The sequence below is a fragment of the Mirounga leonina genome, unplaced genomic scaffold (genome assembly GCF_011800145.1).
Source record: "Mirounga leonina isolate KUSES-001 unplaced genomic scaffold, KU_Mleo_1.0 Mir_376, whole genome shotgun sequence".
Classification (NCBI taxonomy): domain Eukaryota; kingdom Metazoa; phylum Chordata; class Mammalia; order Carnivora; family Phocidae; genus Mirounga; species Mirounga leonina.
The window spans coordinates 2,421,886-2,435,595 of record NW_023270718.1 but is presented as its reverse complement, the minus strand read 5'-3'; the positions used below and the strand labels follow the sequence as shown (position 1 = coordinate 2,435,595).

Sequence of the window (13,710 nt, the reverse complement as noted above, 5' to 3'; positions counted from 1 at the left end):
TAGATACCAGAGTCATCCATCTTACAGATGAGACAGCTGAGGCCCAGAGAGGGTAAGTGACTTGCCCAGGGTCACTCAGGAAATAATGGAGCCAAGTTATCTGTAATGGGGGGGGCAATGGTGCCGCTGCAGGAGACCCTCCTGCCCCGGTCCCCGCCCCTGCAAGGATTCAGTTCTTGTGCAGGAGCTGGGACAGCACAAGCGCTGGAATCAGTCCTGGCTTCAGATCCCTGCCCTGCCTCCCCCTTCTTGTTGACCTAGCCTCCCCAAGAAGTGGGAATTGGTTTTCCCTGCCCTGCGGGCTGGCAGCAGAAATTCCAGCCTCAGGCACCTTGCTTGGCATCAGTCTGAATTTCCTCCCGTCTTCGCCCACCCCTGCCTAAATGGTTTCTAATCACCTCTTCCTTCATTGCGTGAAAGCGAAAGCAGAGATTGCAGGAAAAGCATGCACCGTGCACCAGGAACTACCCTAAGAATAACTCACCGGAATCTTGCAACCATAGGATGTAGACACCATCATTATACCCATTTTTCCAGAAGTGGGAACTGAGGCACAGAGAAGTTGGGAATTTCTCCCAAGTCACACAGCTAATAAGTACCCAAACTAAGTTTGGACCAGGCTGGTGTCTGCAGTCTTACTATTCCTACACTACCTTTTAGAGAAGCAACCCTCAGAAAATGTTTGGCACATACACATAATTTTAATTGCATACACTGTAAATAGTTAAGTATCGGGAGATCACATGAACAATCCCAATAGGGGTTTCTCTTAGGCATGGGGGACAGTGGCGGCATAGCGTCCCGTGTTCTTGTGGCAACACATGGCTGAAGAGATTGCAAGGCCACCACGGGCAGGCAGCCCACCTCTCATTTCTCCTGATGGCCTGGCCAAGATGGTCCTCCCACCCACCTCCCATACACAAAAATACATGCTTGATTTACAAGGCCCGTGCCTTAGAGCACCCCCCCCAAACCCATGAGGGGGGCCCAGCACAACCCCATGCTTGAAGGACTCTCCTCAGGGGCTATGGGGCACATCTGTCCAGGGGGCTGGGGACCCTAAGGAAAACAACACCCAGGTACTAACTGAATCTAAGTGTAGATCTGAGTCAGGGATGGATTTAGGAGTGAGAGTCTTGTGTGTGTACAGGTGGTCCAGATCCAGGCTGTCAGCTTCTCCCCAATTCTCCCAGTTCCTCTGAGTCCTGCCCTGAATGGCTCCTGTTTAGTCTACACACCAAGTCCTCCTTTCTGCCCCCCCACCCCCTGCAGTGCTGCCCCATATTTCTCTTTCCAGCTCTCACCTCTCCTGTGAGCTCCAGGGCCTTTTCCCCAGCCTGACATGTCCCAAGAGCACTCCTGGCTCTCCCCACCCTGAACCCCATCTCCCTCTCTTGCCATCATCCCAAACCTAGGAGTCTTCCTTGACTTCTCTTGCTGCACTTCCCTCATGCGAAACGGTGGCAAATCCTCAGTTCTACCTTTAGAAGAGCAGCGCCAGAGTCCGACCACTTCACACCCCTCCGCAGCTGCCTCTCCTGCCCCCCCAGTAATCTGTTCCATCACACGGCACCGTCTGTTCCTGTCTTTTCCTCAGGCAGCACCAAGCTTTTCTGCCCTTGCAGATGCTGTTCCTTCTGCCTAGAATCTTCTTCCCAAAGCGGTCTCCTTCACCCCTTGCAGGCATGGGCTTAAGTGTCACCTCCTCAGAGATGCCCTCCTGGACCACCCTAGGCTCCCTTCTAATTTTTCCTCATTAGCCATTCCACAGTGTGTGTCTAACGTGATGTTCTGTCTTTGCTGCCCCCCCCCAATTGTGAACTGTGAACTCTAGGAGAACGGGGACCTTGTTTCCCCCCTCCCACCGCACCCCAGTTTCTCCAGCGCCCTCCACACTGGGCCTGGTACACAGTAGGCTCTCAATAAATACGTGCGATCTCGAATGGACACAGGATCCCCGCTGCCTAGCAGTAACTTTCCGAGACCCGGCTGGCCTCGTCCCCAGGCCCTGGGAGGGTCCCCAAGGACAGGCCGCGGTCAGGGGCGACCCGGCAGGGGCCTGAGCTCGAGGGCAGGGTCCCGGAGGCGCGCTCGGGCGGCTGGCGCTGCTCTTCCCCGAGGCTGTGGCGCAGGCGACGGCGGTGCCAGCAGCGACGGATCTCCGACTGCACCTGCAATGCGACGGGGCTCAGAACGTTCCCTGCGCTCCCGGCCGTTCCCTGCGCGGCCGCCAGAGGGCGCGGGCGGCGAGCCGGCGCTGTCCCTACCTCCTTGTTGATGAAGCAATACAGGACGCTGACCAGGAAGCCCTGCCGGGAGGAGGCGCGGGGGTTAAATCGAGAGTGGGGGCAGGATCGCAGACACCCCCTGAGTGAGCTTGGGCCCTTAGCAGGTCCCAGACCACCTCGGCTGCCGCCACCCTGGTCCGAGACCATTTCAATCACCCTCTCCCTGGCCCCCCCTTTGCCCTCTCAGGTTTGCTGAGCAATAAGAGAGTTAACAGGGAACCCTGGAGGTGGGCTGCCTAGATATGAGAACCGCTTCCCCACTTCCTGACCCACTTGGGCAAGGGCTTATCCCCTCTGTGCCTCAGTTTCTTCATCTGGAAAATGGGGTCATAATAGAGTGGTGGTTGTGAGAATTGAGGTAATATGCAAGAAGCTGGAATGCCTGGCACGTAGCGTTAAACTATTCTTTTTTTTTTTTTTTAAGATTTTATTTATTTATTTGACAGAGAGAGACATAGCGAGAGAGGTAACACAAGCAGGGGGAGTGGGAGAGGGAGAAGCAGGCTTCCCCGAGGAGCAGGGAGCCCGAGGTGGGGCTCGATCCCAGGACCCTGGGATCACGACCTGAGCCGAAGGCAGACACTTAACGACTGAGCCACCCAGGCGCCCCGCGTTAAACTTTATTCTTAAGCTTGTTATAAGTTTGTTATATATATTACATATTATTAATAAATTAATTTTAAGAATTATCTTTAAGTATACATTTTACATATAAACTTCTATAAAATATAATTACTAATAAATTACTTGATAATACAGATCAGTTATTTATGTTAAAATCTTACAAATCTTATTATTAATTTCCATGATCCTGTTAAAAATCTAACTCTGGGGGCGCCTGGGTGGCTCAGTCATTAAGCGTCTGCCTTCGGCTCGGGTCATGATCCCAGGGTCCTGGGATCAAGCCCTGCATCGGGCTCCCTGCTCCGCGGGAAGCCTGCTTCTCCCTCTCCCACTCCCCCTGCTTGTGTTCCCTCTCTCGCTGTGTCTCTCTCTGTCAAATAAATAAATTAAATCTTTAAAAAAAAATCTAACTCTGATCACATCCCTCTGCTCCCGTGGCTCCCAGCTCCCTCAGGGAAAAGCCAAGGTACTTACTTGGCCCAAGGATCTGCCCGGGTACCTCACCTCTCTGTCCTATCTCCCCCTTGCTCCCTCTGGCTCCCACCGCCTAAAGCATGTTGGATATCAGGGATCTTGCACTTGATATTTCTCTTCCTGGAACATTTTCCCCAATTATCTGCCTGGCTTGTTCCCTCACCTCCAGGTCTCTGCTCCAGTGTGTTCTCAGTGAGGCCTTTACCCCCTGTCTACAGCTCTATATCTTGTCTGCTCTCTTTCCCCCAACCTCCAGCTTCTAGGCACATCTCTCCATCTGACACTCTGTTCATTTTATTTACATAGCATGTTTAGCATCTGTCTCTCCCACTAGAGAGTAGGGACCATTTGGTTCTTGGCCCAGAATAGTGCTTGGTACACAGTAAGAGCTCAGTACATTTCTGCTGAATTTAATGAATGAACAGCCTTGTGAGGTGAGATTAGTATTGTTCCAACTTAGAGATGAGGAAACTGAGGCCCGACAAGGAAAAGCAGTATGGCGACTAGGGTCTGGCAGGCAAGTGCAGGGTTGGCCTTAAATTTTGGAGTGCCCCCTTACATTTTGCACTGTAAGCACCTCATTTACCTCACCCTAGGTGAAGGCCACAGAGCTGCGAAGTGGCAGAACCTGAACTTGGCCCTAGCCCTACCCGGGCTGCAAAGCCCTCCATCTTCACTAGGTGGCAGTCTGCTGAGGCTGCCTGGTCTGTTCCCTTGCTCCCTGCTGCCTCCCCAGCTCAGGACAGAGCTAGCTCAGTGTTTTGCGCAGAAATGTACGAATGAACATGTGAACATGTTCACACCCCATTCAGTGCCCGCATCAGTGGACAATTGCAGACCCCCTGCCCCTCTGGGGAAGAGGGCCCCAGGACGAAGGGTGTAGCCCTTACACCCCGCCTTAGTGCCTTAGCACCTGGAATGAGCTGAGGAAGATCTCAAAGCCGAGCTTGATGAAGCGCAGGGCACCCCGGGCCTGTTCCTCTGTTACCGGAGCAAACACCACCTCGTGGACGCCCAGCAGGGGCACCAGCGTCAGCGTGGAGCGAGCCAGCCTGAGGGTAGAGGGTGGCAGTGGTCCCGCAGCCCCAGGTCCTCCATTTTGCACCCTGCCCCTTTCCCTCCATCCCGGCCCGGCTCCCTCACCTCAGGCGGTAGTCCGGACAGCGCAGCTGTCGCGTCCTCAGCTTGGACACAAGGATGCCAAGAATGCGAATAAAGATGAGAAAATTAATCTGCAGGGAGAGATAGAGGCTGAGCCAGCCCCATCCTGTCCTGGGGGACAGAGGGTGGCGCCCCGTTTCCCAGGGTGGGAAATTCCAGAGGGTGGCCTGGAGGACTCAGGGTTGGCCGTACCAAGATGGTCATGAGGATAGGGGTGCGTATGATCCACCAAATGGCCTTGACATCATTCCGCTCCCAGCACCTGGGGAGAGGGGGAGTAGAGCTAAGAGAAAAACCCCTGGATTCAGAGGATCACGCACCCTCTCTCGCCAGCTCCGCCCACTCTCCTTAATGCCACACTCACATTCCTTTAAAGCCCCTCCCCGCTACTACCCAGGCCCCGCCCCCATCTCGCCCCCTTCCAGAGCACACTCTTTCTTAGCTCCCCATTCCCTTAGATCCCACCCACCCCGTCCCAGTCCCTATGTACCCTCCGAACCTCCCCACCTTTCCATCACAACCCGCCCGAGTCCCTCAAAGCTCCGCCCGCCTCCCAGGCCCCACCCCAGACCCCAAGACTCACTGCGTGTTCTCGTACAGGTACCTGACGATCACCCAGGGAATGACGAAAAACGCGGGGGCCCCTGTGCAGACCCCGACCCCGCCCCCCACCCCGCCGCAGCTGTCAGCGCGCGCACGGGCCCCGCCAGGCCCAAGACCCGCGGAATTTCCCCCGCCGCCGGGGTGGGGAGGCAGAAGCCCAGAGAGGGGAGGAGACCCCCTGAGATAGACCAGCTGGGGAGTCGAGGGAGTGGAGGCGCGCCGGATTGGGCAGGGGACAGGGTCGGGGCTCACCCCAGCCGAGAAGCAGGTAGCAGCGGAAGTGGCCCCCCTCGGAACCTCCCACAAGCACCAAGAGACTGTGTAGGTAGACACCCTCCACCAGCAGCCAAGTGTAGTTGGCACCCACACAGTACTGGGTCACGATCTGGGCCATGCGGCAGGCAGCTAGGTCCTAGGGGGTGGCCGGACAGGGGGAGAGGGCAGTCAAGGCCTTCAGGGTGTCCCCAAGCCGTCCTTCCACCTCCATTTCCTGCCGTCCACTATTCACTTCCCGCTCTGCATCACTAGAGGATGGTGTCTGTGATTGATTTCTCTCTTCTGTTCTCTTCCCTCTGAGCTGTCCCGCTTTTACCTCTTTAACAATTGGTATCTTCCATCTTGCTATCAGTTTCCCCCACCCCATGGCCCCCAAATATGGCCTCTCCCACCCCATCGCCTTCTAAAAATTGAACTCAACTACTTCACCTGTCAAAAAGTTTCTCCCACCCCGTCACCCTTGTCCAGCCAGCACAGGGACTCCCCCACCCCATAGCTTCTTCACAATCGACATGGCCCAACTGGCTACCTGAAAGTTTTTCTCACCTGGGCCCCCAGCCTCTAGCCTCCCCCACCTTAGTTTGGCAGTAACAACAAATTGGTATCTACCAAATCCCCTCCCATCCTGCCACGCCCCACCTCCAGTAGGGGACTCTCTCATTGGTGGAGAAGTCCAGGGACGGGTGAGATAATGAGAGCTAAGCAAGGGGAAAATCTCACATAGGAGGTGATGGGGTGGGTGATGGAGGAGGCTGAGTTGGGAGGGCCCCTCTCCAAATGTGTTTGGAGAGGTCAAGAGAGATAAACTGTTGATAGTGTAGAAAGTAGTAAATGGACTGGGAACTTCTTGGCCCCACCAGAGGAGGCAGAATCCCAATTTGAGAAAGAGAAGGATGCTGCTCACCAGGTTCCACAGGACAGGGGCCTGGTCCCCAGGGTAGGGGCCAGGTGGAGGTAGCAAACGGTCTCGGGTGAGGATGGCCGCCGCCCGCAGCATGGAAGATGTGAACAGGTTGATGTGGATGTAGTTGCGAGTGCAGCGCAGCCTCCTAGGGGATTGGGGATGCAGTCTGGGGACCCCTGGATACCTACCTGTCCTTGGCCACACAGATCCCCTTAAGTCACCTCCCCGCCCTTCCCACAGAACCACCATTAGATGCTTGTCACTAGTGAAGCCTGACCACCCCATCTTACTGGGCAAACTGTGGCCCAGGCTCTGCAGCTGTGACTCAAGGCTGGAGGTCTCACCTGAAGAAACTTAAGATGAGCAGGGCTAGCAGCAGTGTGGCCAGGGACAGGGAGTAGCCCACGGTGTACATGACCTGCATCCGCTCCAAAATCAGCTTTTGATCCTAGGTCGAGGTAGGGGGGTGCAGGAAGGTAGGAGGACACAGGAACACAGTTCAATGCTTTCCCCCCCCCCCCCAGGACCAGAAAGGGACCCTGCTTTTTGTTCCTGCCCAGCATCCCAGTTTTCTCTTGGGGATCCAACTACCCTTGCTTGACTGGGGCTGACTGGCTGATTCCACCCCTCAGTCCAGGGCCGAGCATGTAACCAGCCAATCAGAGCATTCTATATAACCCCCTACACACACAGAGACACACACATACACAGTGATTAGTGCAGGGTGGAGGCATGGCCCAAGGTATCAGTCCTGGGACATTACATTAGAGCTATTAAGAACACAGTTCAGTCTCCCCACAGTCTTGCTTGGTTGGTAGGATGTGAGCCTGGTGCTAATTAATGAGGACCACACTTTCCATCCCACAGAAAAGATGAGCCCAGCACAGAGAAAAACAAAGTCATGGTGTGGTGAGAGACAAAAAGACTCCCAACAACATCATTTGAGCACCTAGATCCAGCTGTGCCTGAAGCTGTTACCTTATACTTTTCAATCACAGAAGTCAATACATTTCTCTTTTTTCCTCCACCCAACAAGTTTAAGTTGGGTTTTATCACTTGGAACCTAGAGTCTTGAATAGTACAAGGGGTTTCAGGCTCAGCCTGAGGCGGCTGCCTTTTCATCTCTCCCTGCACATCCTGACCTGAATCCCTCACTGCTTCTTACCTGAAAGACCCCATTCTTTTCTGGGTTCTCACACTGCGAATGATCTCTCCAAGATCCCCATTGGCCATCACTGCCACACTGGCGGAGGACAAAGCCTGTAGCCACTGTGGGGGAAACAAAGGAGGGGGTCAGAGGCACAGAGAATAAAACAGAAAGACAAAAGTAAGACAAAGGCAGGGGCACCTGGGTGGCTCAGTCGTTAAGCGTCTGCCTTCGGCCCAGGTCATGATCCCAGAGTCCTGGGATCGAGCCCTGGGATCAAGTCCTGGGATCAAGTCCTGGATTGGGCTCCCTGCTCCGCGGGAAGCCTGCTTCTCCCTCTCCCACTCCCCCTGCTTGTGTTCCTGCTCTCGCTAACTCTTTCTCTGTCAAATAAATAAAATTTTTTTTTAAAGATTTTATTTATTTATTTGACAGAGAGAGAGATAGCAAGAGAGGGAACACAAGCAGGGGGAGTGGGAGAGGGAGAAGCAGGCTTCCCGAGGAGCAGGGAGCCCGATCCAGGACTCGATCCCAGGACCCTGGGATCATGACCTGAGCCGAAGGCAGATGCTTAACGACTGAGCCACCCAGGCGTCCCAATAAATGAAATCTTAAAAAAAAAAAATAAGACAAAGGCAGAGATAGCCAAAGTGATGTGATGATAATAAACCCTTGTGTATTAATTAAATTAATATTCATAACAAGCCTATAAAAATGGTACTATTGGGCGCCTGGGTGGCTCAGTTGGTTAGGCGACTGCCTTCGGCTCAGGTCATGATCCTGGAGTCCCGGGATCGAGTCCCGCGTGGGGCTCCCTGCTCGGCAGGGAGTCTGCTTCTCCCTCTGACCTTCCTCCCTCTCATGCTCTCTGTCTCTCATTCTCTCTCTCTCAAATAAATAAATAAAATCTTTAAAAAAAATGGTACTATTATCAACCCCATCTTACAGAAGAGGAAGCTGAGGCATAAAGAAGTTAAATAAGTTGCTCTAGGCCAAATAGCTAGTTAGGACAGGAAGACCAAGACGCCCGGAGGAAATAAGAACCCTGTGGTCCTCAGAGAGATACAGATACAGAGAAGGGGCATTAAGTGACAGAACCAGGGTTGGTCAGGCAGGAGGAGACACTCAGCCGGACAGAGAGGAGCAGGAGATCAAGTGTGAGATCAAGATCAAGCGAACTCTGGGAGTGTTGTCTGGGGCAGGGCTAGGAGCTATTTTTGTCAAGGGAGGGCCCGGGGTCCAGGGGGCACCTCACCATGACGGTGCCAGGGCAGGTACCAGGGGCAGGACGCACGGGCAGTGTCGTTGGGGGCAGCGTAGTCCCAGCAGACGTACATATCGAAGGACGCGTTACAGGCGAGGCCTGGGGTGGGCGTGGGGGCCAGACGTCGGGTGGACAGACCGCACACAGCCCAAGGCTTCTCCGCAAGCGCTGCTCTGGCCCCGCCCACCGGGGGTGCTCCAGTCCCTGGCTCTGCCACAGCCCCTCCCACCAGACCCCAGGCCCCGCCCCACCCGCCATCCACTTCAGGCTCCACCCACCTGATGCAGCCCCGCCCTTTCGAGCTTCTGCCCGGGCCTCTCCCACTAATCCAAGTTACGTCCCAGTTCCCACCGCCCCCCTCCCCCCGCCCCCGGCCCCGCGCACTCAGGTCTAGGTCCGTCCCACCGAGGCCAAGCATCACCCAGGCCTCTCCCGACCCAGCCCACCTCTACCCCAGACTTCCTCAGGCCCCGTCTGTCAGTCCTAGCCCCCCCTCAAGCACACCCCTCTCAACCCTAGTCCTTCCCGTGCCCCCAGGCCCCGCTCCCCAGTCACACCTGCCGGGGGGTCCAAGGCTTCCAGTGTCTCTTGGCACTCTCTGCGGTACCGTTCCCAGCGCTGGTACAGCTCCTCCGCCGTCTGCCCGACAGAGCCTGTCTATGGAAAGAGAGGAGGGAGGACCCCCCCACACACACACACACCTCGACCGATCCCCGCTCCCAGGCAGCACGGTTCGTGTAGAAACACCCTACAGAGACTTGAAGAGGCTGCCCTGTTTTGTCCGGGAGTCTTGGGTAATTTAGAAACCTCTTCTAGGTCTCTAGGGGTGCCTAGACCAGGGGAGTTGCTGTGTGGGGCTGAAAACCTTCAGGAAAATTAGGGGAAGGAGTGGCTGGAAATCATCAGGAGGATTTGAGAGGGAAAGAAGCGAGACTGGAAACAACTCGAATCTGGACAGGCGGGGCAGTCTTAAAACTCTCTCTGCAGCGGGGGAAGCCTTAAAACTGTCCCCAGACCTCCCTCCTAGCCTTGAACCCCTGTGGCTCCTGGGCTCCTCACCTCCGCCCTCCGGAGCAGCGGCCCCCACCACGAGAGTAGCAGTAGCAGCCGCCAAGGCGGACGGTTCGGCATCGTGAGGGCGGCGGGGCATGGGGGGCGAAGGGTCTGGTCTAGTAGGGGCAGTCCGGCCTGGAGGGTCAGGGCGCAGAGTCAGGAGCCTCGGCCCTCCGCCTCCAGCCCCCAGCGCCACCCGCTCTGAGATTCAAACAGGCGGACTAGTAGGCAGTGGCCCCCCTCCGCCCCCACCAGTGAGGACTTGTGGGGTGGGGGAAGAGTGGGCGAGGCCGAGATCCAGCACGTGATTCCCAGGCCCGCCCCCAACTGTTGCTGGGGCAGCGGCGGTGGAAGGGGGGTGTTTGCTGAGGGCGCGGTTGCCCTTAGAGCTGCTTTGGGCGGAAGCGCTAATGTCACCCGGAGTCTAGACCTAGAGATTCTGGGGAATCTGGGGACTGCCTTGGAGAGGTAAGCGTCGGGCATGGAGCTTGAAATGACCCTCAGAGTTCCCGCTTTACCCGCCCAGAGGGTCTTCAAATGGCAAATAGGATCCCGACCTTAAAAAACTTGCCCGCTGTAGATGAAGCCCAGAGTCAATGGAACAACCCTCTCCCTAGGGACCAGAGAGGAGTCAGATCCTGGGCTTAGGTTTGCAGGGGCCCAGATGCCTGAAAATGGGTCTAACCCCAATCCTCCCCCCCCCCCCACAGCTCCGTGTGGGGAAAGGGGGAAGCAGGGAAGATCTCAGATGGAGCCCCAGAAATGGGCGAAACAGAAATATAGAGACTGAGAGACATACAGACTAAGCAGAATGAGACACACAGCAAGAGACCAGAGAGGAAAAGACAGATAAAAATGTGGGCTAGGAGACAAAGAGGGGACAGAGACATGGAGAGAGACACAGAGAATGGGGCAAGGAGAGATAAAGGGACAGAAACAGAGCCATCCAGAGGCTAAACAGAGATCGGGAGACATGGAGACAGAGCTACAGAGAGAGAGGCGGACAGGAAGATAGAGAGCGAGGGCACAGAGAGACAAAGAGACAAAGGCATGAGCTAAGAAACAGAGAAAGAGGGACCCAGAGGCTTGAGTGGGACATGGGGGCGGGCGAATGGGCTGGGATTGGGAAAGCCCTCACCTGTCCCCAGATCTGCTCTCGATCACTCACTCCAGCGGCTGTCGCCTCCACAGCCTCCGCCTGAGCTCTGGAAGAGGTGACGGCCTGGGGTGGTGGGAGAGGGCGGGGCCAGGGAGCAGAAGGGGGAGCTCTGGGGCAGAGACCCGGCGGGGGGTGGCGGCCAGTGGCGCGCAAGGATCAGAGTCACCCAGGGTCACGTGGAAGAGCAGTCACGGAGCCGGGGTCACAGGCTCTCACACGGTCCCACCCATCCCACCCAGCCGTGGCACACAGCCGTGGTCACACTCCCCGCACAGGCTGACAGTCATCCACAGTGACACAGCCGTGGGCCCGGACTTCAGGCAACTCCACTCACAGAGCAACACAATCACGGCTTCCCACAGTTCTCGTGATGCCGTGTCAGCCGCCCAGTCACTAGGTCTCGTCTCCCCACTGGCCTGCGGTCACCCCTGGGTCCCCAGCATCACTCAGCACCAGCTTGGGCATCAAGCAGAGGCTGGAAGAATGACCGTCAATGACATGCACACGTCGATATGCAGTCCCTCACGCAGTCACGTAACCCGTGGCCCACCACCACCTGCGGGGGGGCCACACACAAGGTCACGCAACCGTACCCATCCACACTCTCGCAGTTCACACGGTCGCCTGAGCCCACAGTCACACCCCGACAGCACACCTTCCCCAACTGTCAATAAGGCACACGCTCTCAGGGTGTCATGTCGTCATGCCGTCACCCTTACACGGTCACACCCAGTGCCATGGTGGTAGGGACACACGACTCTGCTCGTCCTCACCCACACTCACAAGTCCCACAGAGTCACACACACATTGCGTGCCACCGTGCCACCACCATGGGGTCCCGCACGCCCCACGGATGCAGAGAGGATCACACACCGTCATGCCGCAATCACGCACGAACCCGCAGCCTCACCGGGTCTCGCGGTCACGGGCACCACTGAGTCACACACCTTCCCGCAGTCTCCACTTCTAGTCTCTTTCTTTGCTCTAAAATATGGGGAACGGGGAGCGTCTGTACATGAGGGGGAAGCCTTAGCAACCGAGTCCCGGTTCTCAATGTTCACATCCCCAGTAATACAAACCAAACCACGGATTCATGCACATTAGTCAACTTGTAACACTCAGGAGCATATACTCCCCTGGGACCTAGGGGATAAGTGGGGCAGAGGTGAATGTGCCCACTTGGCAGACGAGAAACTGAGGCCCCGAGGCCCCAGCAGGGGCAGGGAGACTGGGGGATGCAAGGTCCAGCACCAGGAGCTGGAAGGAGACAAGTCTGGGAGGGGGGTAACGGGGGGGGGGGGTCCTGGCTCCCTGGCCTCCAGCTGGCCTCCCTGCTCTCTGCCCCAAATTCCTGGCGCTCTCTGGGTCCTGGGAAAGGCTCGGTTCATGGAGTGGAGAGGGAGAGGGGTCTGAGATAGCCCAGCACCTCGGGGAGAGGCTGGGCTTGGGAGGGAGTCTCTCCTTGGCCTCAAGAGAGCCTGGGGGGGGGCCACTCAGCTAGGACTGGGAAGGTGGGGGGAGGCCGGGAAGGGGGAGGGAGAGACTGGGGAAGGGGGAAGCGGTGGAGAGGAATTGAGGTGGTGAGAGAGACAGGAAGAGAAACCAAGGGCCCAGAGAGACCAGAGACAGACAGGAAGAGATGGAGACGAGAGAGCCCAAGAGAGACAGACAGAGAGGAAGAGACCAAAAGAGACAGAGACATAGAAGTACACACACAGAGGGGCGCCTGGGTGGCTCAGTCGTTAAGTGTCTGCCTTTGGCTCAGGTCATGATCCCAGGGTCCTGGGATCGAGCCCTGCATCGGGCTCCCTGCTCTGCGGGAAGCCTGCTTCTCCCTCTCCCACTCCCCCTGCTTGTGATCCCTCTCTCACTGTGTCTCTCTCTGTCAAGTAAGTAATAAATAAAATCTTTAAAAAAAAAAAAAAGAAGAAGAAGAACACACACACAGACAGAGACAGAGAGAGGAAGAGATCGAAAGAGACAAACAGAGAAAGATACACAGAGAGACAGAGAAAGACAGAGAGAGAGACACAGAGACAATGAGAGAGAGACAGAGAGATAGGGGAGGAGGGTAGGGACAGAGCACAGTCCACGTTGAGAGGAAGACAGGGGGGATGGAGGGAGAGAAAGCCTGAACGATGGGCGCTGAGGAGAGGCGAGCTAGCCAGGACTCCGCTGTGGCTCAGAGGTCCTCACCCATCCCTGCGGGGGGACCCCCGGGTCAGAACCCAGCACAAGGTGCACAGGAGGGTGGTGCCTGGGTCCCTCATGGCCCTCTGCACACCGAAGCCCTCTCCTGGGTCCTCTGCAGTCTCCCAGGGTCTGGGGAGGGGGGCAGCAGGGACACATGCGCGCGCGCACACACACACACACACACACAAGCACACAGCCCTCTCTGAATTCCAGACCTCAGTTCTCCGGGTCTCTCTCTCTCTTTCCCATCTTTTATTTTTTTTTAAGTTTTTATTTATTTATTTGACAGAGAGAGAGAGACAGCGAGAGAGGGAACACAAGCAGGGGGAGCGGGGGAGGGAGAAGCAGGCTTCCCGCCGAGCAGGGAGCCCGATGCAGGGGGTGGGGGGAGGGGGGTGGCGGCGCTCGATCCCAGGATCCTGGGATCATGACCTGAGCTGAAGGCAGACACTTAACGACTGAGCCACCCAGGCGCCCCTCTCTTTCCCATCTTTAACCTTTCCCCTTTCTCTTCCCCTTGTCATCTGTCAGCGCTCAGGGTGTCTGTCTCTGTTTCTCTCTCTC

At 56.4% G+C, this 13,710-nt stretch overlaps 1 protein-coding gene across 1 annotated transcript; it reads right to left on the bottom strand.

Moving 5' to 3' along the window:
- Positions 1-1,875: 1,875 nt before the first annotated feature.
- GIPR (gastric inhibitory polypeptide receptor) lies at positions 1,876-11,982 on the bottom strand. Its single transcript, XM_034986799.1, has 15 exons — positions 11,827-11,982; positions 10,933-11,016; positions 9,801-9,929; positions 9,299-9,398; positions 8,733-8,840; positions 7,496-7,599; positions 6,675-6,778; positions 6,331-6,475; positions 5,403-5,562; positions 5,131-5,191; positions 4,740-4,809; positions 4,530-4,618; positions 4,300-4,438; positions 2,268-2,309; positions 1,876-2,171 (listed from the first exon to the last, which is right to left on the bottom strand). The coding sequence occupies exons 1-15, from the start codon at positions 11,830-11,832 to the stop codon at positions 1,965-1,967; spliced, it is 1,548 nt and encodes a 515-aa protein (XP_034842690.1). The 5' UTR covers positions 11,833-11,982; the 3' UTR covers positions 1,876-1,964.
- Between the last annotated feature and the right edge of the window lie 1,728 nt (positions 11,983-13,710).